Consider the following 26435-nt stretch of genomic DNA (forward strand, 5'->3'; position numbering starts at 1 on the left):
ATTTTACAAAAAACAAAACAAGCATATGTTTTACATAAACAAATTTATGTAATTTTGTTACATTTGTTCAGCAGGCCTTCAAATACCACTGAAACACATTCCGGGTGATGTTTTAATTCAAAATAAAATGAACACACCACTAGCTTGAAAGTCACTACGGTGAACACAATAAAAACAAACACACCACATTCATCCTCCTCAAACGAACCCCTGTCCCACCCACCTCCTCGAGCCAGGTAGCACCTTTCCCCATGGAAGAGAGTGGAAGATCTAACAGTCTTTAAGATTGAAAGTTCATTTTATCAAGGGTTCAAGGTGCATTCAGATGGGGAGTGCAGTGAGTAAAACCTGACACTTCTTAGGTGCTCCTTGAGTGAACTCACTATGTGGCTGGCATGTCACGCCCTTATGCTTACTTCAACTTTGAGTGTTGAGGTTGAGGAAGATGATTTATTCATATGCATACACTTGCATTATTACATTCAGCATCTGATTACACTCTATGGGAGCCCTGGTATGTGTTGTATCCATTTCAGGCTGTGGCATGATCTACCTTCTTTCCTCCTCTATTTCTGAACTCAGAGTAAACAGTGCAAGAAAGGCACATCCTGCCATGGCAGAAGCTCTCATCCCTTCCAAACCCCGTGTTGGCTCCCCTTCAATGCCTCATTTTTTCTATTTCTTTATTTGGTCTCCTTTCCCCTTTACCTGTGCTTAGAACTGTAGCCAGTAAAAAAAGTCAGTCTGTTTCTTACTAGGTTAATTTGCTTTAATACAGTAGAAACCAGACTGTGGCTCAAATGAGAAAAAGAGTTGGGGAGGTTGAAAGGGGAGAAATGAATTTTAAGAGAGCCAGAGCACTCAGGCTCACTAAAGAATTAGGAGAAGGGGCACTGTGTGACCTTCAAGACATTTTCCTATATTGCTAACATTTTAAAAAATTCTACTTGTGAAAGAAGTAAAAATGTGAGGGAGTAATATAAGTAAATGTGAAGTAGGAGTAATAAGCTGAAGAAATCTGGCCAGGTGCAGTGTAATCACGCCTGTAATCCCAGCACTTTGGGAGGCTGAGGTGGGCAGATCACGAGGTCAGGAGTTCAAGACCAGCCTGGCCAACATGGTGAAACCCCATCTCCACTAAAAACACAAAAATTAGCCAGGCATGGTGATATGCGCCCGTAATCCAAGCTACTTGGGAGGCTGAGGCAGGAGAATCGTTGGAACCCAGGAGGCAGAGGTTGCAGTGAGCTGAGATGGCACCAGTGCACTACAGCCTGGGCGACACAGTAAGACTCCATCTCAAAAACAAACAAACAAAAAAGAAATCTTGGAGTCAGGAACAATTGTTAAAATCAGGAACAACTGCTAAACAAACTCCAACCCATATAGACAAAGCATGCCAAATTTTCTATCGTAACAACTTCCAGGATGTACTACTATGTGCATAAACTTAGGGACACCTAGAAAGATCCAGAGTTGTTAAAACCTTGGAATTAAGTTTTGGAAGCATTGTCTGTAGAGTCTGTAGAGGTAAGAATAGAAATATTTGACAGTTAAAGAATTAAGGCTTATTGATGAATTTTCAGAAGTCATTGAGAATAAAAAACAAGGGAAAGCAGGTTAAAATATTTCAGACGTGAGAGAAGTTTTGAATAAAAGAACATATTCATGTATAACATGAAGTTTAATATAAGAGGCATATCTCAGCCAGGTGCAGTGGCTCATGCCTGTAATCCCAGCACTTTGGGAGGCCGAGGCGGGTGGATCACTTGAGGTCAGGAGTTTGAAACCAGCCTGGCCAACATGGTGAAACCCCGTCTCTACTAAAAACCCCGTCTCTACTAAAGACATTAGCCGGGCGTGGTGGTAGACACCTGTCATTCCAGCTACTCAGGAGGCTGAGGCAGGAGAATCACTTGAACCCAGGAGGCAGAGGTTGCAATGAGTCAAGATCACACCACTGCACTCCAGTCTGGGTGACAGAGCAAGATTCTGTCTCTAAAATAAAATAAAATAAAATAAAATAAAATAAAATAAAATAAAATAAAATAAAATGCATTATCTGGAAAGAACAGAATTAATGTTCACAAGTCACTGCAGCACAAAAGTGATCTGCAGCTGAGAAGTTAACAAGTGAACTGGAGAAGGCCACTGGCTCCAGTGATCCGATGCCAGCATGCTGGTCTGTCTACTGCGTCAGGCTCTCAGATGGCTCTGGAGCTTAAGCATGAGAGTAGAGTAAGTCTGTGTTCAAAGGGATAGAAGATTTGGAGAATCTGTTCATAAAACAAGATGGGTCCCAGGTTGCAAATAGCATTTATAAACAAAATATTTTCCTGTTCTTGTTGACAGAAATGGAGTTAAAAAAGAAAAGAGCTAATGCTTTAGAGGACTGAAAGATTCACGCGAACTGACAGGAGTGATAAAGTGAATGTTTATCATTGTTTATCAGAAGTTAAATACATCCAAACCATTACTGCCAGTGGAGTTTTAGAGACAGTAAATGACAACTTTCATATTTTATAGGCTGTTTAGCTCCCAGAGATTTTGAGACATTATAACCTATGGCACCTTCCCTCCTTTAAAAAATCTAATTTAGACTACACAGGATTACTGAGATACGCTGACTTGACTTCAGAAAACTTAGTTTTTAATACTTTAAATTCAGCCTTGTTCAAAGTTCCCTACTAAAACATGGCTGTAATAGAAATGGGTAACATCCTGACACTTTTCAGACCTGTTGTCATCAATGAGCTGGTCAAACACAGGCAGCAGGGACAGCCATGACCTAGGCCTAATCCTGGCCAGCTACGGCTGCTAGGCCACTTGTGGTATGTTACACAGAGGAGAGGAAGAGCTTTCAGTCAGGCTGCCAGGGCCTGCGAGTCAGCTGGTCTGCAGTAGAGAGCTGAAGGAAGAGATTCCTAGCTGCACTCCACTTCTCTGTGCGTTGGTGGGTCAGGTTCGCAGCATGTAAGCAGTCAGAATCAGAACCTCTAAGGTGAGACTGGGGTTCCTGTTCTTGGTGGGGGATAGAAAAGATACTTCTCCTGAATTAGAGAAACTGGTCAGAGTGAACACCATTGGTCATTCTGGAACAGACCCAGCCACTGGGCTACTGACCTCACTGGACACGAACCAATATAACCCCAGCCAGTTCCGGCCTTCCTACTGTCAGTGTCTGTGAGCCAAAAAAGGGCAGATTTTCAGGGTTCACTGGCTTGTTTCCATTTTGCAATCCTGGGCATGCCCAAATAGCATTTGTTTCTGCAGCTCAGCCCAAGTTCATTCAAGGGCAAGGTTAATCTTTACTAGAATGTGAAGAAATCTTGGAGTACAAACCAACTGTGTGCAGATAAACCTCGAGGTGCTCAATCTGGCGCAGGAGGACGCATTGTGCCAGACAACGTGGGTTGTTTCCTTTCCCAAGCTGAGTGTTCCTCTTTGCACCCAACCTAATTCACAGTTGTTGCTTATCTATCTTCATTCCACACCCAGACCTAGCCTGAGAGCACCAATTCGTCAACCTGGGGTAATGTTTTCCAACCAGGGACCAGGGTGTTTGTCTACCACTTCTGGTCAAAAATGCTCTCCAGGAAAGGACTTGGCTCGCCAGTAAGTCGACTCATATTCACAGCATGCATTAGATCAGCCTTTCCCAAGCCTGGGATCGCAGCTTTGCCTCTTTCTCCTTTCTAATCATCGAACAAAAATACATTGTGTATTATTCATATTCTAGACACCACTGGATCATCTTACTCTGTTCCGTCCAGTGTGCCTTGCGCAGCCCTGTCCCCTGATACCATACTCTTACCACAGAGTTCACCTGCCCTAAACTGGACACCTTATTTATCTGAACCTGGGCAAGTGCCTCTTTCATTCTGAGATAGACATACCAAAGGAAGTCGTCACCTTTTGGGGGAAGACCCAGCCTAATAACGCTTAGAATACTACATACTCTATCAGCAACTGCCTCTGCTTTGATTCATCCTCGTCCTCACTCACTTTTTAGAAGGGTCATGCATTTTTGGTTTCAAGTCCTAATAATAATGGGAGTCTAGATGTTGTTCTTGTTCCTATAGGGTCCTGCTAAATTCTGAAGAATGGCAATAACCTCTAACTTTTTGCCAGACTATGAAAGGCCCCAATCACAGAAAAACAGGGGCAAGAGAAGGGAGCTTGGAGAGTATATAAAAAGCACTATGTGGCTACACAGCAGAGAATGATCAACCCCTGAAAACATTTCCAAGATATGCTCATAATCTCAAAGACTTTTTCTTTTTCCCCCACAAAGGAGAAATATTGTTCCCAAATATTCTACTTTTTTTTTTTTTTTTTTTTTTTTTTTGAGAGACAAGGTGTCTCACTCTGTTGTTCAGGCTAGAGTGCAGTGGTGCAAACAGACCATAGCTCACTGTAGCCTCAAACTGCTGGGTTCAGGGGATTCTCCTGTCTCCGCCTCCTGAGTAGCTAGGATTATAGGCATACACCACCACACCTGGATAAATTTTCCATTTTTTTCTTTTTGGTAGAGATGGGGTCTATGTTGCCCAGGCTGATCTCAAACCCCTGGCCTCAAGCTATCCTTCCACCCAACCTAGGCTTCCCCAAAGTGCTGGGATCATAGGTGTGAGTTACCATGTCCAGCTCTGCCATTCTCTAAAATGAAATTTGGGGATAAATTATAAATAGAAAGTAGTTTAAATATTTTAAGGAACATCTTTATTTTTTCTTTTACCTCCTTACTACCTACTTTAATATTTTTCAATTTCTTTCAAATTTGTAGTTAAAAAATGAAAACTGTTAAAGAGTTTAAATACATTTATATTCCCTTAAAAAAAAAAAAAAAAACCTAAAACTAAAACACTTGGCTGCACTATCGTGAGTCACCTGAGGGAAGAGAACACACGATCTTGCTTTTCAAGTACAACTGAGGCAGACACATTAACTGCAGATAAACAGTCTGTTTGGGTTCCCTGCCCTTATCACTAAGGCAGCAGACAGAATGATCTCTTCCATTTGCTAACTGAGAAGACTGGTATTTGAGAGCCACTGAGGCATGTCTCACTGGCTGGCTGAGTAGCACTGGTTATGAGCTATCAGACCCATCCTGTCACTGCATTTCTGGGTACACATTTTTCCCTCCTCTACCCATCTCCAGAATACTCAGAAAAGAATAAGGGATAGGAAAAAAGAGTTATGCTGTACTTTAAAAGTATATGACTTTGTATCTAACAGTCTTAGGGTATGGTACCTAAACACTGTATGTGCTACGCAAAGATAAAGAAAAAAATACTTGTTAATGGTTTCTCAGGACCAAAAGGAGACAAGAAGCCTTATATCACAAGAAGCCTTATATCACTTTAAACCTGTCTAAAAATTCTCCGATTCCCTATCCATTGAGAAACAAAGTCTACATCCCTTTCCCTTGAATGTGGGTGGTCTTGTGACTCTCTTGTAACCAAAAGGTTGGAGTGGAAATGAAGCCAAGGCTGGGTCTTGGAAAGGTGTTAACAGCTTCTGACTTTTGCTGGGACACCCGATTTTGGATTCTGACTACCCTAAAGCTGCCACACTGTGTGGGAGCCCCAGGCCATGTGAAGAGCCCCGGATAAGTCCAGTCCAAAGTGAGCACTGACGCTAGACTTGTGAGTGAAGATACTGCCAGAAGATTCCAGTCCCCAGCCAATAAGCACCCCCTGTTGAAACTCCAGATATGACAGAGCATGAGATGCCACTCCCCAGTGCCCTGTCCAAATCCCTAACCCAGAATCCACAAACATAAGAAAGTGATTGTTTGAAGCCTCTAACTTTTGGGGTAATTTGTTATGCAATATTACACTCATCTATTTGGATGTCTATATATGTTTATAGCATGAAGTTTTACCCCTCTGAATTTCTGCAAACTTTTATAAATTCCTCCTACATTGTAAACAGCCAGGAGGTGGGGGAATGTAATGTGCATGCTAGCATACAAAATAAATGTCTGGCTGGGCACGGTGGCTCATGCCTGTAATCCTGGCACTTTGGGAGGCCGAGGTGGGCAGATCACCTGAGGTCAGGAGTTTGAGACCAGCCTGGCCAACACAGTGAAATCCCATCTCCATAAATAAATAAATAAATATAAATAAATAAAATACAAATACAAAAATTAGCTGGGTGTGGTGGCACATGCCTGTAATCCCAGCTACTCGGGAGGCTGAGACAAGAAATCGGGGGGCAGAGACTGTGCCACTGCATTCCAGTCTGGGCAACAGAGCAAGACCCTGCCTCAAAACAAAACAGAAACAGAAACAAAACAGAAACAAAAACAAACAAACAAAAAAAAACAAAATAAACGTGTAACACATGATGGGTCCTATTTTCTACATGCACTTAGTACATGCTTTTACTTTCAAAGCCATCCACCAAAGTAAGGACCTCTCTGAATAATTTTAAAAGTTATTTTTGTATAAGCTAAAAATAGAATCAGACTCCTAGATGATAAAGATCAACCAAAACTGCCAATCAATGGCTATGCAGTTACGTCATCTTACAGAATCACACTTTAGACTGAAATAAGACTTTTAATAATGCTATGCCAAATGTAGAGAACTCTTGGGAGATTTTTCTTTTCTTGAGACGGAGTCTCGCTCTGTCGCCCAGGCTGGAGTGCTGTGGCGCGATCTCTGCTCACTGCAAGCTCCGCCTCCCGGGTTCACGCCATTCTCCAGCCTCAGCCTCCCGAGTAGCTGGGACTACAGGCGCCCGCCACTATGCCTGGCTAATTTTTTGTATTTTTAGTAGAGACGGGGTTTCACTGTGTTAGCCAGGATGGTCTCGATCTCCTGACCTCGTGATCCACCTGCCTCAGCCTCCCAAAGTGCTGGGATTACAGGTGTGAGCCAACGCACCCGGCTGAGATTTTTAAATTCAGATACACAATGGTCTTTTGGGGACAGTTTAGGTATGACATAGCCTAAAACCACAGGACTCAACAAATAAAATAACATTTCAAAGTACTTCCTCATGTAACCAGCTTTCCACCTCTCTCTCTGGGTATCTGTTTACAAACATATAAGAGTTCCAGTGAAGAAACAAATTTACAGATAGTCTACCTACTTGAAAACTGGCAGCTAAATATATAAAAAGTATTTGATTAAGTTTGTAAAATGCAACTAATTTTTAAAGTATGTTTAAAAATATATTTGTTGTGTTGATTTGTAAAAGTGTATAGTTGAAAGACTGAAAACAACAACAAAAGAACTTTTTCAAGTTAATTTTTCTTCTTTACTAACTTAGTATCCTCATAAAGCTTTCCTCAGTACTTGGGAAGATGAATCCTTGAAATGGGCTGGTTTCCCATTAAGGAACACAACCCACGGCCGATTCTATACATGTAACTCACACACATCCCAATTAATTCAGGCTATAGTGTTTTCCTGCCAGTGTAATTCTGGAGACTGTGGGGGCTGTGGCTGCTCTGGCTAACATTTCTAATTACCCTGGCACAAACAACACTAGAAGTGGGTATTTCCAACACTACTGGCACTAACAGATGAAGTTGGCTGATATTTTCAACTGCTTTTAAATTAATAGATTGCAAACGATACTTCCTGTTCCTCTTTATAACTACATCATTCCTGGCACAAGATTAAGAACGGCCAACACAAGGATGATGGAATTCACGGTGAACTTTCTCCCTTTGGTCTTGTGACTTACTCCTCCTGATGTTTTCTTGGTATGTGGTATCTTTCCACTGTACTCCTTCTCTTTCAGATTTTTTTTGTTTTTTTTTTTGGAGTCAGAGTCACTCTGTCGCCCAGGCTGGAGTGCAGAGGCACGATCTCAGCTCACTGCAACCTCCGCCTCCCAGGTTCAAGCGATTCTCCTGCCTCAGCTTCCCAAGCAGCTGGAATTACAGGTGTGTGCCACCATGCCTGATTAATTTTTGTATTTTTAGTAGAGACAGGGTTTCCCCATGTTGGTCAGGCTGGTCTCAAACTCCTGCCTCAGCCTCCCAAAGCGTTGGGATTACAGGCGTGAACTACCGCACCCGGCCTCTTTCAGATTCTTCCACAGCCATGCCTGCTGCCTTCCTGAGCTACTCTTACCAGGTTTGGTAACTGTTTGCTAAGTAAGTTCCAAATAATTTGGTTATCAGTTGTCATGTGCTTGTGGCCCATGGCTTCTGAATCCAGACACGGGCTGAAGGATTCTGGGCTGGCCATTCTCTGTTAATAGTATGGTTCAACCTGTCAGAAATGGCAGCAATACATGAAAAATAAAGTTGCACTGGCCAACTGAACTACGGCCAGGCTCTAAGATTTAGTCTGCTAGAGTGTCTATATTTAGAAGTTGTTCCAGCACCGGCTGATCCTAGGCAACATCAAAGATAAATGTTGGCTTCAGAAATAAAAGAGCACGTATGTGTTCAGCATAACCATATATAAGAGGCTCCTAACAGGGAGGGAGGGACACTCCACATTTGGGTGGACTCAGAATTTTCTCGTGCCAAACCCCACTCTTCCCCCAGGGATGCCTCTTTCATTTTATTGCACACTCTGGCACAGAGGATGTTTCAAAGGTAAGAAAAGTGGGTGGGATGATTTGTGGTTCCATGTTACCAAATAAACAGGGAGGCATTTTATCCCTCAGCACACTAGTTTTTCTGTAAGAGGGGAGGCTTGGCTGCCTGAAACAGCCAAGGATGATCACTAAGTCTTCTGGTTTAAACAAACACACAAAGAAAATTTTCCTATATATTTCTCCAAATATTGAGGTTCATCTGTTGTCAAATGCTTTGAGAGGATTGATGTGTTAAGACTGTCTCAGGGAAAGGGGAAGAAGGGAAGCGAGGGCTTAATTTCAGAACAGGCTGTCAGTACAATTTACAAATGAACCAAGGGATGGATGGGGTTGGTCCATCCACCTAGTCAAGGCCCAAGGCAGTCTTCTTCCAGCTGGCGATGAGAAGCCACAACAAAGGTGAGTTGACAAACCAGGTGTCAGGAAACAAGATGAGATTTATAATTTAGCCTCAGCAAGACGCTCCACATCAAGTTTGCTTCCCAAACACACAACCTCATCATGTACACACGCGAGAAAGGGTAAAAGAGAGAAGGCAGAGCATCTGCCGCAGGTGTGTGGATGTCTGAGACTGAGGTCCCTAAAAGAGGGGGCTCCTTTTGACCATGAAGTGGCACCTAAAGACGCCTCTGAGTTATTCAATCCTTCCTGGCTTAGTTTCCTTCAATAGCAGCTATAGTAGGGCAGCAATTCTCTTGGCTTTCTGAAACAACCGTAAGACGTGGCAGTGGGCACTCAGGTGAAAGATGGTCTTCGACGGACACAGCCAAAATGAACCTAGAACACCACTTTCCAATCCCCACAGTTGCCAAGAATGACCAAAGTGCATGTGGGCCTGTGCAGGGGAGTGAAAGCTGACCTTCCTGCTTTTTGTTACGGAACCAACCAACACATCACCCATCCAAAGGCAGCGTGGCACCTTAGAGAGCTGGAGTCAAGCAAATTCTCAGGGAGCTCTCTTCATCCATGCTGCGGGACCCAGCAAATTACTGTGCTTGTGGCTGCTCCATTTCCTTCATTCTCAGAACAGTTGTTATCTAACCAGAAAAGGTTTGTGCAAGTTCACTCAGAAGGATTATGAGAGATCATCCATATGAACTATTCCAACACGTGAGCTAAGCAGGAGTCTGATTAATTAAACTCTTACTGAGTATCTTCTATGGGGCCAACTCAATCCCTAAACAAGGCTCCTCCTGAATGATACAGATGTCCAAGAAGCTGCAATCTGGGGCTGGTCACCTGCTTCAGGAGGTTTCTGTGACAGGACTGCTGGGCCTTCCTGGCCTGGCCTGACTTGACCTGCTAATGGCTCCCCAGGGGCATGGGCTCTACTTGCTGCTGGCCTCTTCTCCTCTCTCAACTTTTAATTATGCTTCCCCTGATTTCTGTGGCATTTGTTTCATTCTTAGTCCACTAGGTTTTACAGCTGTGTTGGCTCATTAGTCACCAGGGAAACCAGATGTGAACTTCCTTTTGGGCTGAGTCATAAGTAAGGAAGGTTTTTTGGGAACTTCAGTAGTCACATTTCCACAAAGCTCTTTTTCTGGTTATTCTGTATATCCAGATGTGAATTTCCTTTTGGGCTAGCTGGGTCACAAGTGAGAAAGGTTTTTGGGAACTCCAGTAGTCACATTCCCACAAAGCGCTTTTTCTGGTTATTCTGTGCCCTGCATGTCATGTCCAGAAGTTAGGCTAATAGCAAATTAACATCCATGATAGCACTAATATCACTTTTTATTTAGTTCAAACAAGTGACATAAACCTCAGGGCTCTTGTTTAAGTTCCTGACAGAAGAATGTCATATTTCTTATACATGATCGTTCTAATTGTTGACTTTCCCTACCTCAGATCTTAGCATCTGCTTAGGTAAACTTACACCAACAATATGGAACAATCGTTACACTGACTCGGCTAATGCCCAACTTATCTCATCCAATCTTATACCCGTGAGATAACTGACCCTGTTTTCCCAGTGGAAAGGCCGAGGCTAAGGTGTTAAATTACCTGCTTGGGGTACCATGAGGAACTAGAAACTGTTATGGTTTGAATGTGTCCCCCATGTTCATGTGTTAGAAAATTAATCCCCGGCCGGGTGCCATGGCTCACGCCTGTAATCCCAGCACTTTGGGAGGCCAAGGCGGGTGGATCACGAGGTCAAGAGATCGAGACCATCCTGGCTAACATGGTGAAACCCCGTCTCTACTAAAAATACAAAAAATTAGCCAGGCATGGTGGCAGGCACCTGTAGTCCCAGCTACTTGGGAGGCTAGAATGGCATGAACCTGGGAGGCAGAGTTTGCAATGAGCCAAGATCGTGCCACTGCACTCCAGCCTGGGTGACACGGCGAGACTCCATCTCAAAATCAAAAAGAAAGAAAGAAAGAAAGAAAGAAAATTAATCCCCAAGGCAGCACATTGAGAGGTGGTCTTTTTTTTTTTCCTTGAAAAGGTGATTAGGTCGCAAGGAGTCTATCCTCACGAATGCCATTATGACAGGGGTGAGTTTGTTATCACAGGAGTGGGTTCCTGATAAAAGGGCAAGTTTGGTCCCCTTCCCTCTCTCATGCTTGTGCTGTCTTGCCCTCCTGTCTTCTACTGTGGGAGGACACACCAAGAAGGCCCTTGCCAGATACAAGTCCTTGACCTTGAACTTCCCAGCCTCCAGAACGGTAAGAAATAAATCTCTATTCTTTATAAAGTAACCAGTCTCAGGTATTCTGTTACAGCAGCACAAAATGGATGAAGACAGAGACAAAGCTGAGATGATTAATTCAGTTTTCTTTAGATAAACATTATTGATATATATCATCAATATGAATCCATGCCACATATTCATAGCAAGATCTTAGGAGACTTGTATTTGTTCTGATAGTTGCAGCAGCATCAGTTAGCGTTCTGTATGGCTCAAATTAAAACAATATCTTAAGGCAGAACTTAAAACAAGACAAGTTTGCATAAATACTTCCTTGAAGGAACTAATTTTTTCTAAAATAAAAAGTTCTTACTTGCCCATTAAATTCACCCCTTTACTCAAGTTTTCAAAAATAAGGCCAGATCACGATCCGTTTAGGAACCTTAAAACAGACTGGGCAGACATTTACGAATGACTCAACCCAGAGGTTCCCAGTTTTTTATTTTCCTAAAAGCCCTTCCCTACCCTGGAGTCCTCTATATCCTCAATCCTTCTCCCACAGAAGAAAAACTCCCACCTCCACCAGATAGTGATATGTCATCAAGAAGAGAAGCAGGGCTGGGTGTGGTGGTTCATACCTGTACTCCCAGCAATTTGGGAGACTGAGCTGGGTAGATCACATGTGGTCAGGAGTTCGAGACCAGCCTGGACAACATGGTGAAACCCCATCTCTACCAAAAATATAAAAATTAGCCGGGTGTGGTGGCAGGCGCCTGTAATCTCAGCAGTTGAGGCAGCAGAATCACTCGAACCTGGGAGACAGAGGTTGCAGTGAGCTGGGACTGAGCCGTTGCACAGCCTGGGCAACAAGAGTAAAACTCCATTTCAAAAAAAATAGAAGAGAAGCAATACAGAGTCAATGTAGCTTGGAAGGGTGCCATAAAGACGGGCAGTCAAACGGATTAGCGTGGGTGTGGCCAGTGGGTACAGTATCTCAACTATGATGTCCGCCTTCCCCATCTCACTGACTCTCCATTGTGAAAAGAACCTATACCTTGAAAAATCTAGCATCTAGCCATTGTTGTGCTGTTAAACAAGCTCCTTTTTAGGAGCTTCTGATCTGCTTTCTGCTACCCATCAGAATGACAAGTGCTTGTAGATTAAAGTGTAAACACGGGGGACGGGAACACTGTGAAATGACAATGTGATGTGACTCATCTAATGTTCAAGTGAAAAAAACTTGACAATGACCTTCTGTGTTTCTGCTCATAATGGGGTGTCTCCTGAAGAAGGAAAGTGGCTACAAATCTACAAAAATGTGGGGTCAGTTATTAAACCCCATGGCTCTAAACACTAAAACTCATGAGTCACAAGGGAACTTGGCAAGGAATGGCCACACCTTCTCAAGTAATAAAAACTGACCTGTTTCAGGTGAAAATCGAAACTGAAGGCCACAGCTGAAAAGCCAATGACAACTGTAAATTTCTTTTTTTTTTTTTCCCCAGAGACAGAGGAGTCTCGCTCTGTCACCCAGGCTGGAGTGCAGTGGTACAATCTCAGCTCACTGCATCCTCTGCTTCACGGGTTCTAGCAATTCTCCTGCCCCAACCTCCTGAGTAGCTGGGACTATAGGCACTCACCACCATGCCCGGCTAATTTTTTGTATTTTAGTAGAGAGATGGGGTTTCCCCATGGTGCTGAGGCTGCTCTCGAACTCCTGAGCTCAGGCAATCCACCCACCTTGGCCTCCCGAAGTGCTAGGATTACAGGCGTGAGTCACCGCGCCCGGCTGTAAATTCCATTTTTAGTTGCTAATTACCATTTCATAGTCATAGTCACTTCTTGTATTGATTTAAAAATTAAGGTGTTGTCTAGTTAGATATTAATGGAGAAATAACAGGCAGTTAACCCTAGTACAGAACTATTCATGAGTAATTTCCAAGTGAATTCTATGCTGCAGTGATGTAAAATTAATGACAGTGAATTTAAGAGAGGATAGAAGGTGTATCAGATTTCCCCTGTACTGTAATGCGTTTCTGTTTTCTGCTCCCCATTAGGGCTCCACGTGCCCTTGTACTTCAGAGCCCAGCATATAGTTAGCTGCTGATGAAGGTGGATCTTCCCAAGAAGGTCAACTCAGCACAGCATTCCTAATCTCAGCAGAAATAAAGGCTGCTGCTCTTTTTCCAGGAAAGTCTTTTTTTAAGAGGCTTGAAAGCTGGGCTTGATGCCCTGTCTTCTCGTTTTACCAACACTTTCAAAATTTTACTCTAATCATTTTATTGCAAAGGTGATTACAAACAACAAAAGACTAAAGTATTCTGGAACTCTAATCCATGCTGTTATACTGTAATAAAAATATGGGGCTGCAGGGGATACCTGAACATTAGTGGTTACGTGTATGGAGATGAGGCCACCTCACCTCAAAGTCGTGATTCTCAGACCAGGTGCCAGAGCAGAGATAGGGCAGAGTGCTATGCCTGAGCACAACCTCCTTCAGGACTCGGAGCAGCACTGGGCCAGCGCAGAGACAGGACCGAGTGCTATGCCTGAGCACAACCTTCTTCAAGACTCGGAGCAGCACGGTGTCACTCTCAGGCAGTGAGTTGTGTCTCTGTGCACCTCAAAAACTTTCTGCAATCTTAGTTTGTTTCTTCAGCCCCCTGGATGGCAGACAGGCTTTTGGGTGTGTGGCTGGAGCAGATATCCTTGAAGAGGAGGGGAGGGAAGAGCTGTGGCCCTTAGAGAGGGGAAGGGTGGGGAAGGGTGGGGAAAGGGTGATTCCAGCAAAACATCCACTTCCCATTCTCCTGCCTCACTGCCTTCTATTAAGGTGGAGTCTAGAAACAGTCCTGGTACCAGAGAGATGCACCTGGCTGTAGAAACTACCAGTAGAAGGATTCAGAGGGATGGCCAGAGCCTCTTGTGTTCACACTTCCTGCAGACCAGATGTTGCTTTTCCTTCTTGAAGCTAAGGCCTGTATAGCATAGGAATGTGGGACCCAAAACCCAACCCAAGTGAGCCACTCTCAAGAGTGCTGCTGATCCTCAACTCAGCTCTACATTTAGAAACACAGACTGCCTTACTGTTCTGTCAGAAACTTCACTTCTGAAATGACAGGATGGGCAGGAATGAACTTGTTACTACTGCTTGAATTCTCACTGCCAGGAAACATGATAGCACAATTTTTTCATCTTTATAAGGGGATGGGAAATGAGAGGGGTATAATACAAAGCAAAGGAGCTACTGGACCGAACAATTTGAGAAGCAGATGGCAACATGTGCTTTATTTGTCTCTGTTTAAAAGCACAAGAGGATAGGCGTACGTTTGCTTTTTCAGCTATCACAGTTATCTTTACTATGTCACAGATCCCTCATAGGACAATGTGCAATGCAGACTGCTGAGGAACATGCTCCATAAATGCTGAAATAATTAATGAACAGGCCAAACAACAGTGAAAATGATTCCAAATATTCTCTTGTCAGAAGAGACAATCCTAAATAATCTGTCTTGTGAGAGCATAAATAATGTAAATACATACAAGCTGGTGAACTAACCTATTCGCCATTTCACAGATGGAAAAAACTAAGGACCAGAGAGGTCAAGCTGCCCTGCATAAAACTCAGAACAGAACCCATATTTCCTAATCTTGGTGTTCTTTCAATTATCTTCTCCTGCTAGGAAGCTCATTGCACCCAAAGGCAAGGGAGTTCCTTAGAATTGAGGGGGCAGGAGATGTCTAGAAAGTAGACCTTAAGCCACAGAATATAAAAGGATTCCTGTGTTGGCAAAAGATCCATGGTGGATGAGAGTCAATTAACCTGGAATCTTCAGCAAAGCTCAACAGAGCTGTGATACCAGCAGGAATTTGAAGATGGGAGAGAAAAAGTGGAAAGAAGAAGGCAGAGAATTAAGAAAAGTGAGAGGAAAAGTTGGAAGGAGATCAAGTAGGAGAAAGGTAGAGGGCAAAACCCAGTCATTTGACATTTTTTGACTGCTAGCTTGCAATGGACCACGCTGAACATAAACAATTATCAGACGTGGCCTGTCCCACTTCAGCGGAGGCTGCGGCATCCTTCCTCTCAGCATCATCAGCCAGGACACTCTCATTTCAAATTCTAAGGGAAGGGACCAGCAACTGAGCCACCATTACCAATTCCTGCAGCACCCAAGTTTTCTTTGGAGGTTTCTCACTGAGGTATGTATTCAACTATTTTAGCCTTCTTTACTTAGGAACTCATGGTCCTAGGCAGAGAAGCAGCAAAAAACACAGGTTCATAGGCACGCACGAGTGTGTGCATGCACGCACATACACACACAGTGCCCTAAGAAGATATCTGAAAAAAAAAAAAAACGCCTTTTCTGTACTGGTGAACTCCATCTTGATCCATCTTGATATAAAACCTCAAGACATGAGAAAACACATAAGATGAGTGCAAGAAATCCACATATAAAAAGGGACTTTCATTAAACGGTCACCTGTCCTTGTCCTTACAAAGAGGGAGAGATGGGAAGACGTTACTATATGCTCACAGGTCATCCGAGTTCCTTTCCAACATTCCTGACTGAGTATAAAAACCTCTAAGGGCTGGAGAGGTGGTTTCACTTTCTAATTAAACCACCTTAAAATGAAATCCACCTAATCTGTAGAATGCATGGGTTAAGGCTGAGATTTCACCAACCTGCATGTACAAGCTATTTGAAAGGATCCTAAGAACAATAGATGGTTGTTCTTGGTAACTTGGAACTCTAGCTGATCAGATGCAACCCAGATGGGAAAATATGCTTCTGCAGAAAGTGATGACGGACCTCTTTTGCATCAAAATTTCACCATGGGAATTCCATCCAGTTTTCATTTTACGTTTGGTTAAAATATTTTTCCACAGTTGCCAAGTCACTTTTTGCCGAAGTCTAAGTTCTAAATCTTTCAATCCCTCCAAATTTAAGTCACAAAAGCTAACTTGCATTTCTCCCCATATTCCACATTTCTTATTCTTAAAATCCTTAGCCAATTTCTCAACCAGAGAAAGAATAAAGTGGGGGCAAATGAATAAATACAATTAAGATCTACAGGAACGAAAAGTACAGTTGCTTTTGTTTTTGAGATGGAGTCTCGCTCCAGCGTGATCTCGGCTCACTGCAAGCTCTGTCTCCTGAGTTCACGCCATTCTCCTGCCTCAGCCTCCTGAGTAGCTGGAACTACAGGCGCCCACCACCATGCCCGGCTAATTTTTTTTTTTTCTGTATTTTTAGTAGGGATGGAGTTTCACCGTGTTAGCCAGGATGGTCTCAATCTCCTGACCTCGTGATCTGCCCGCCTCGGCCTCCCAAAGTGCTGGGATTACAGGTGTGAGCCATCACGCCCAGCCAACAGTTGCTTTTCAGAAATGAAAGCCTTCTAGGTCAAGTGTTTCCTGTTTGAGATTCTGTGTGTAGAGTTAGCTAGGCCAGAAACGCACTGGGTCCACCAGTTGGCACACAGTGGCTTTGAGAATAAGGACACTCCACCGTAGATACCTTCCAAGGGCCTCTGGGGACATGAACAGCAAGGAGGGCACCTGATACAGGACGTTGTAACCCACAGGGCATTCGCACGTGGGTAGAGTGTGACTTCTATGCACTGTTCTGCTCTCACAGAGGCCACTCAACAGTGCAACACCAAGTTACACACATGGCATTCAAAAAGGAAAAGCAAATTATGCTTTCCGAGCAGCAGTGTGTTTTACCTATCAAAAGCATCTAAGCAGTCAAGATGACAAAGCAGTCAATTTTTAATACAAATTATTGGCTGGCTAGACACTGGAGATCCAAAATAGATAAGACCCCATTTTTTTTTTTTCAGCAGCAGTGCTTGCAAATAAGCCAGGTACATATATTTTAATACACAATTCATAATACTACTTCAATCTAACTTCATTTTCCATAGTCAATAACTATTGATTTAAATTTCTCTACTAGCATGCCTTTCTTCTGTGTTTAGCATGTCTTATAAAAGAATAAAATGGTATTTGTTCAGCAATTTTGTTTCTGAAATGGTGTTTTAGATGGGTGAATATGAAAATAAGCTTACCTCATCCCACTCTAAAAGGTAGTTGGTGATTTTTGAACCATTGTCAATCGGTGCCTAAAAAAAATAGGAACATGAGATTAGAGAAAGTTGTTCAGAGACAAAACTTATGAGCTACCCACCTGCCTCACATACAGTGTCTATGATAGTCCTGTGCTCTCCCCACAGGCGGATAAAGCTGATGGTCCCTGCATTCCTTGGTCAACCATCATCATACACTAACTTTGACATACCTCAACTGTAGAGAGAGTCCTCACTATGAATATATCATACTCCACAAATAGCCAAACCTGCCTACCACCACCACCACCTCTCCCTTTTTACACCGTCATGGTACCTTACTTCCTCTGGGGATAGAACTTTGAAGAGGGACTTTGAATTCAAGCATAGAGTGAGAACAAGGCAGCTGAGAAACACAGGTGCTGCTGGATGTCTGGTGGAGCACAGTCAAGCCTTTCTTTTTGTAACATCCCACATACAGGTTTTTAATTTTTTAAAAGTACTTAAGATTAGAAAGTCATCAGTGACATTAAGGTTCCTCTTTTTTAAATATGGGGAAAAAATGTGATCCTCTGGAGAGATGACGAGAGGCTATTCGCCCGTCGTATGTTAACAAAGAGAAGTTTCATCATTTGCTTTTCTCTTAAAAAGCATGCCGAGATCTGCTTCACTGAGCAAGTGGGTTTTTAACAATGGGAAGGGAAGTAAAGAACTCTGGAGAAAAGAATGCTTTTCAGGATTCCAAGAGCTACAAGTGATGCCGCAGTGGGGTCTCTTGGAGCATTAGGGTAGAGAGATCTAGAGAGACAGTGGAACTACAAGTTGGGGGAAGCAACCAGGAAGAGGAGTTGGATCATGTCTCCCACTTCAAAAACATGCCAGGGCCGACTCTTCCCTAGGAAAGAGCAAGAGCCCAGCAAACAGCATGGTACCTTGCCCCTGGCAAAAGGCAGCTCAGCTTCCCCTGAGATGTATCTGAATCCTACATCGGCTGTTTGTCGCACGTGGTCTGGCGCTAGCTGTTTAATATCAGTATCAACAACTAATTTCATGTTCCAAGGATAGGTATGATAAATAATTGGGAGAATATGTAAATCACCTACTAAACTACCCAGTTTTATAGGAAGCACTCAGTTAACAGTTGTTATTGCTCTATTATGGTTAGTAAAAAAACATCAGGGGCCTAGTCCCGTTCCTTCCCTTCCTTCTCTCTTGTGAGTCACACAATCTTTGAGTCCCAAAACTCAGATCTCAGGTGAGTACTCTAAGTCCTAAACTGTTGTTTTAGGCTTTTGTGGGCTCAATTTGGGGGAGAGGATAGTGATGCATTTAAAGTTATAAATAACCGACAAAATCAAAGTTTTAGATGAGAACCCATCTCTAAGATGAGAACTCCAAAAAAATAAAACAAACTGTTCTTTGGTAGTTTCTTTGATGATATCCTACCCCATTACCAGTCCCTTAATTCCTTGAGGGTGGGTACACTGACTTAGGTTTTTGTTTTGCCTTATCTCCTGTGCAAGTAATAACTGCTGCTGACGAACAAAAAGATGTCAGATCTTTAGTGCTTTCAGCATCTTTGTGGATTCAAGGACAGACTGGCAGCCAGAGAATGTTCCCCTGTCCTTGTGCCCCCACCTGGAGCACTTTGATGAGGGAATCTGTCCTAAAGACATTTAAATGAAAACTGAACTGAATCCAGAACTTTCAAGTTTGTACATGACTGAATGTAACAAGAGTATGTTTCTGATTTACAATTGAGGAAAGGGAGAAGGAAAATGTGAAACATTTTCCTCCTAATAAGAAAATTCTTTCTTGAAGTTGCTGGTCTGCCTGAGACCTGAAATTCATCCAGGTTTTAAGCAGAGTATGCATCAGTGATTCCCAACTTTAGGTTTATAAGACCCCGGGGTCCCTCAGGTAATCTAAAGACAAGTTCTTATATTTTCCAAACAAAATGGATTTTAATTCTTTCCTTACAAAGATATATTTACATATATATGTGTAAATATAGAGCACATTTTTTAAATGGATATGTATACTTCAAGGAATTAAATGATGATGCCAGTTGGGTGTTAAAACTCTGAAAAGGTGGGGAATCACTGACCTGGATTATCCCTGGAAGCCAGGAAGGAAAATAAAATAGTTCAGATACTAAGCCAGTTTAAACTTTGCTTTTGTCCAAGTAACACACTCAATGCTGGCCACTGGCTATGAGAATGCAGCTGCCCACCTGAGAGGGATCCACAGAGGCCCATGCTTTGCTGCTAACCATGACTCTGAATTGCTTTCATCAGCTCCCTAGATCAACCTGACTCTCCGGGCCAGAAATGAAAAGATAAAATATTTCTTCACTAATAATGGATCTTCCTAGCCATTTTCTTTCTTTCACACATTAGTATTCTCCCTGCAAACCATAAATCTTTATCTCTTACCTCCATCTATTTTACATTTTAGATTATATTTTAAAATATTGATGTAGAGAAATAAGTGCTACAGAGATTGGTAACAATCTACTATTTTCTTACAAACACACAACTATGATTAACAAGCCAGTGATGCCCCTTGAGGAAGGGGCAATATGATCTCTTTTTGGTAAGAGCTATTTTTAGCCAGTGAATTGTATTTCATGAAAATACATAATTCAGTCTTTTTTTCTTAGATAATTAGTAATCCTGACCGATGTATGGCCCCATTAGTGGAACTTAATGAAGTACTAACATACTTCAGATCACTAAATGTTCTAGGTTGTTTTAAATATTAAACATTTCAGTATCATCACTGAAAGAAGCCAAAAGGGCCATAAAACTACTTTATCTCTGAATCTTTCTTGATAAAAGCTTTTTCCTAAAGTCCTCAAATGTTTGTTGAAATGAACTAAACTATTACAAAGTGATAAGATGTAGGTATTTTAAGTACCTATATCACTTATACATATTGCTTATGACCCTAAGACATTCAGAAAATACTGCCGCAAAAAAAAAAAAAAAAAGCTAAAGCTGGATTTTGCAGTTCCCTCCTCCTACCCCTTTGCCCAACTCTTACAGAAATGACAACTTTTTAACAATTGGTTGCACATACTTACTATGCAGAAAACATATCACAAAACTGGAATCGTGCTAAAAAATATTTCAAATGGCTAGACTGACATTATATTAACTCGAGACTCTTTCTCTGTTGCCCAGGCTGGAGCGCAGTGGTGTGATCATGGCTCACTGCAGCCTTGAAACTCCTGGGTTCAAGTGATCCCCCCTCCTCAACCTCCCAGGTAGCTGGGACTAGAAACACGTGCCACCATACCTAGCTAATTTTTAAAGTGAGACAATTCTTGATGCTTTGAGCTACCCACCTTCCACTGCAGGGTTAGTGAACTTTTGCTCCTGTGTGCCAGCTTAGGCGGGAAAGGACACTCGGGTGCACAGCTGTGGGTGGTGAAGCTAACAGGCTCGGAGCAGGATCCCTTTACGGAATTGTACATGGCATACACCCTGAAAACAAAACGGACACAGTCAGTGGCAGTGACTCATCATAGAAGACCAGGATTCTTATCTTTGTTTCACCCTAAGGCTTTCTGTAGATGAACAGAATTTCTTACAGAGTGAGTACCATGCTCTTGCTCTTATCTGTTGATCTTGTCCTGACCTATGGTTAGCATTAACAGGGGACAGTCATCCCAACAGGTATTTGTCTCAGTGTGTGCCACCCATCTCCATTTCAAAATAGGCAGGATCTACTGACTAGAAGAGATTATTCTAAATAAGAAAATAAACCTTAAAACCCAGAACGATCTCCAAATACCCGTTCTAAAAACCAATGAGCTACTACTTTCTGGTTGACTTCATGTGGAAAAAGGCTAAGAGTTAAGAGCTGGATAAAAAGGCAAAAGAAACAGTAATAAGAGTCCACAGACTGGAGAGACAGCATAGAAGTACAAACAGGGTAGATATCATCTTTGAACTACATTTAATACTGTACACATTTATGTAAGACTATGGATGTTTCACACAGAAGCATGCACGCTAAACTTCTCTAATTCAACAAAAACAATGTTCAGGTACAGTTTAATCCATGTAAATATTTAACTCTTACACGTGAAGCCAAGACTAAAGATGTTCGTTCCGTACACTAAAATGTTTGGCTCAACACTGCAACATATGTGCCTGATTTCTCCAGAGAAGCCATGAAGAAAAAGCATAGAACATGCTATTACAAAGCCACACTCTTCAAATAGCATAAAATAGGGCTATGTTGATTTTTATCATCTTCCTACTATTCCATTTTTTATATTGGGAATTTATTTTTTTCAAAATTGAATATGTACTCTTAAACAACAACAACAACAACACAACAACAACAACAACGAAGCCTTTGCTGCCTAAAACAGATGCAAGGATTAAACTATTCACAGAGTTGGCAAATAGATATTGAGCCCTTAATTCTTACAGCCACCCTCTCTGAGGTAGGGAAATCTTACTACCCACTGCAGACAGAAGGAAACACAGAGATGAAGTAAATTTCCCAAGGCCACACAGCTAGAAATTTGGATTGATGGTATTCATCCCTGGAAGTCTAACCAGTATACAGTATTGCCTACTCCCCTTGTTCATCCTGCAATCATGTTTCTCTAAACACCACAATCCACTTCCCTTAGCTCTACCCAGTGAACACAAACAACAGGTAAAGATAACAACATTGTGGAAGGTCCCAATTGTGTGTGTGATTTGCAAAGTCATTTCTCCACAAAGTCCATCATGAAAAATTCGTAGAGGCCATACACGTCAAAGGCACTAATAAATACGTCTACTTTCTACCTCAAAAGATAAAAATACATGCATATTACATATTTGATCTATTTGCCTTATGGGAGGACAGCATGAAATTTGATCCAAACAAATAATTCTCATCATTAGGATCCTCTCCATCCAGCCTCCGATGAAGGAAACAGTCCTTTTTGCACACACTGTAAGCAAGCATGTGATAATATAAAACTAAATGGTAGATCTGGCAAGATCATTTCCCTGTGTTAGGATGGGCTCACTGGGAGTAAGTTACTTTAAATGAATCACAACATGTTCCAGACATGGGCAGGGCTCAGGCCTGAACTTTGATACACAGAATTCTCCAACAGGTGACTCATGGGTTGCATGTGACCCAAGACACGTGTGTGTGTGTGTGTGTGTGTGGTGGCAGTGTGCAAAAACATGATGTTTTGAAGTGTTAGAGCCACCTATGAATTAAGGGATACAGGCAATGACCATCACAAAAAGAGACAACCAGACACTATGCATTCCTAATAAAGGACTATGTCACTAACTATAAAACTGTCTTGGCAGAAAAACTGAACCTGTATCTGATTAAACCTCTTCATCGCTTTATAGGAAATATAGAGGACAGGAAAACAATATTAAGCAACATGACATGGATGCAATCAGCCAAATTCATACTTGTGGAAAACTCTACAGGACAAACAAATTAATCTAACAAATAAGTTGCAAGAAAGAGCAAAAGATAAAGGGAAAAATGAATGGATTAAAATAAAATTTAAGACATATCAACCAAACCACATATTCACACGTTTGAATTCCAATTACAACAAACTAAAGAAACAAAATTTTCATTCTTAGAACTGAGGAAACGGGAATAGTCCCTGGATTGTGAAGACATTTCCGGTGTGTGTGATGATGGTAATATAGTTTATAGGTGAAATAATATGATGTCTGAACCTTACTTCAAAATCATCAGGGCAAGGGAGGGGTAAGTGAGGACACTGAGGTAATAAGAAGTTGAGAGATGAGAGTTCGTTCAACTCTTATCTACCTCTGATTATAGCTAACATTTTCTGAAATAAAAAAGTAAAAATTAAGCCTTCACTGAAAACTATCTGGAGTTCTCTCATTTTTAAAACCAAACTTCTGGCTTCTCTTAAAAACTAGAGGTTTTAGCAACACTTGGCCCTGTTTTTTTTTTTTTTTTTTTTGAGATGGAGTCTTGCTCTGTCACCCAGGCTGGGGTGCAATGGCATGATCTCGGCTCACTGCAACCTCCGCCTCCAGGGTTCAAGTGAGTCTCCTGCCTCAGTCTCCCAAGTAGCTGGGATTACAGGCACCTGCCATCATGCCCAACTAAATTTTGTAGAGATGGGGTTTCACCACATTGGCCAGGCTGGTCTTGAACTACTGACCTCGGGCGATCCACCCGCGTCGGCCTCCCAAAGTGCTGGGATTACAGGTGTAAACCACTGCGCCTGGCCTCACTCGGCCCTCTTTCCTGCACTGTAGTAATGAGCTAAATCTGTGGGCAGCTCCCTGCTTTAGATGGAGCAGGTGCTGAAGAGTCTGCTAGAGTCCCCACCATTCCTACTGTCTCCTCAGCACTGACACTGCTTTTCAGCTGACCCTTCCCAACCCACTTTAGCTGTTTAGGTACTCTGCCTCCACCCAGTAAGTATGTCAGTTTGCAATGACTGGGCATTTGCCTACAAATGCAGAGTTATACCCAGGCAGGTCAGGTCCTAGATGTTCACAAAAACAGCGGCCACCAAAAATCCATCTAGATAATAGAGCAGAGGGAGGGAAGCAGGGAAACAGCCTGCAAAGTACTAGCAGGATGCAGTCAGTTGTCTGGGGAGAGGTAAATCTGGTCTTAGTCAAGTTCTTTGGGATTCTTGGAGCCAGCAATCCATACCTCCTAGGCTGGGGAGTCATGAGTGATGGAGACTCCTGGTGGCCAGGCTGGGAGGATGACAGTGGGGATAAAAGTAAAAGAACCTGATGCAGGTTAGAACTTTGAGGTAGTTGAAAACAGATAGTTGTATGGGCCAGAACATATGGGCCAGAGTTAGTTATTTTTCTTGCCTTTAATCTTAAACAATGTTATGGTAAGTAGTCAATGCTTTTCACACATAATATTTTGTCAGCAAAGGAAAAAAGATCTATTTTGTATGGCAATATAAGTATGCTGCATACAGTACAAAAGTTGGCACCATACTTAAGTATCCCTTGATTACATCTGTCAATTATAGTTCAGTAAAGGGACAGCAACTTACTGTAATAGTGACTAGCAACATTTTCACCAATAACTTTTATAGAAAAGAAAAATCTCTGCTAATGATGCTACATTATAAAGAATACTGCAATATATTTTTTTCACATAATGGCAATGAGTTTTCCATAAATATCATCATGTGAAAGGACAATCTGTGGAGTACAGTCAGTTTCTTGGATTAAGTAAGTCAGCAAACAGTTCAGTTTTTGTTGCATTTATCTCAAGAAAAGAAAACATTTTTCTAACAATATAATTAATCTTGTTTTCACATTTGTTTCAGCTTAAATCCTGGCGAAATGCTTAGGAAACAGGTGCTCCAAGAATTTCAGAAATATGCCTCCAACTTTTTCTAGCACGATGTAACATACTAGGAGCCACAATTTCTGGTCAATAACATGTATTTTATAATCCTTCACTGTGCTTGTCAACCATATTTTTGGAAATGTTTCACTGCACAATTTTTCTGGGAAATGTCATTATATGATATCATCTCTGGGCAACTTGTTTGCCAAATTGTTAAGGAGGATGACTAGAAAACTGCTTCAAAATTTTCATGAAATTGCTATTCATTCCTTCACTCAAATTCCTGATTATCCTATTACTGATAAAAATATAAACTGTTGACTACCACAGTAAAATGGTCATTGTAATGCCATTATTAATTATAGAATTACCAATTAAAAGACAAATATATTTTTCTGGCAAATGCATATACAGCATGCATTTGTGTATGTATAAATATTTATTTGTATAAATAAGTGTATATATGTATAAATGTTCATGTTTGTGAAATTATATATTTATATATAAGTATTTAAAATATAATGTAATTTATTTACATTTTGGATTTTTCTCATTTCTCCACACAATCTCTCATCTCTGTCTCTGTCTCTCTCTCACGCTCTCTCTCTCTCTCACATACACACACAGAGACAGGAGATTTTCTATTAGTGGCTTTATACAATACATAACACAATGCCCTTTAAAGAAGCACTGAATAACCTTGACGATTACAAATGGATTCCTTTGAAATATTGTATGAACACTAAACCAAAAAAATTATTTGTGTTAAGAATAGGGTAACAAATATGAAAGTGATTTTAATAAAGATCCTTTAATAAAGGTCTCCCTAAATTTTGCTAACCAATGTGTGCATCAGAGAGGGGTATTATCTTCCTCAATCACCACTAGGAGATTAGGAGAAGAAAATAGTGACTGAACAGATGTGTAAGAATGATACACAAAAACTCATAGGAAAAGTGGAAAAGAAGAAACATTTTATAAACCTGAAATGTCTTGGAATATAATTTTCCATGTGGAATCTGGCTCAAATGGCATGACAGATGCCAACTGAAGCAGCCACAGGCATGTAAGCCACAGCACTGTCTAAAGGATGCCACTAGTCTCAATAAATTCTCAGTAACAGTGAGTTGGTGGCAAGAGCTGTTCTGGCCTAGTAACTGAAGGCAAGTACCAGGCAGTTAAATGACCGGGCTTCATGACTGAGACTGCTATTGAAAAAGAAGGTTTGTGTGTCTGATGGGTGAACTCATGCAATAATACTAATATGGGGGTGGGGGTGGGTGGGGGGAGTTGAAAATGAGAAAAAGCATTATATGAAGATATCAAGCAATCAATGTGAATAAGATAGAGTCAGAGTAGCAAAACAAAAAGTAACAAGGAATATAAGAACAGAAGTCTAGGTGAGACTTCAGTACATGATTTAAGAAAGAAATCTTACTCTTAAAATGTGCAATATTAAGAATTGGAAGAGGCCGGGCGCGGTGGCTCAAGCCTGTAATCCCAGTACTTTGGGAGGCCGAGACGGGCGGATCACGAGGTCAGGAGATCGAGATTTTTCAGTAGAGACGGTGAAACCCCGTCTCTACTGAAAAATACAAAAAACTAGCCAGGCGAGGTGGCGGGCGCCTGTAGTCCCAGCTACTCGGGAGGCTGAGGCAGGAGAATGGCAATAAACCCGGGAGGCGGAGCTTGTAGTGAGCTGAGATCCGGCCACTGCACTCCAGCCTGGGCCACAGAGCGAGACTCCGTCTCAAAAAAAAAAAAAAAAAGAATTGGAAGAAAAAAATTTACCTTGTTTTGTGCTGCTAAAACAAATATC

General features: G+C 41.8%; 1 protein-coding gene across 2 annotated transcripts in view; it reads right to left on the bottom strand.

The window, feature by feature from the left end:
* Positions 1-26435, bottom strand: part of FNDC3B (fibronectin type III domain containing 3B) — a 362808-nt gene that overhangs the window by 72974 nt on the left and 263399 nt on the right. For both annotated transcript variants that reach the window (XM_023213445.3, XM_023213446.2), the window contains exons 10-11: positions 20619-20757; positions 17273-17326 (exon numbers count right to left, since the gene is read on the bottom strand). In XM_023213445.3, coding sequence (XP_023069213.1) covers positions 17273-17326; positions 20619-20757 — 193 coding nt within the window. The remainder of the gene's footprint in view (positions 1-17272; positions 17327-20618; positions 20758-26435) is intronic.

This window comes from Piliocolobus tephrosceles, chromosome 2 (assembly GCF_002776525.5).
Source record: "Piliocolobus tephrosceles isolate RC106 chromosome 2, ASM277652v3, whole genome shotgun sequence".
Lineage (NCBI taxonomy): Eukaryota > Metazoa > Chordata > Mammalia > Primates > Cercopithecidae > Piliocolobus > Piliocolobus tephrosceles.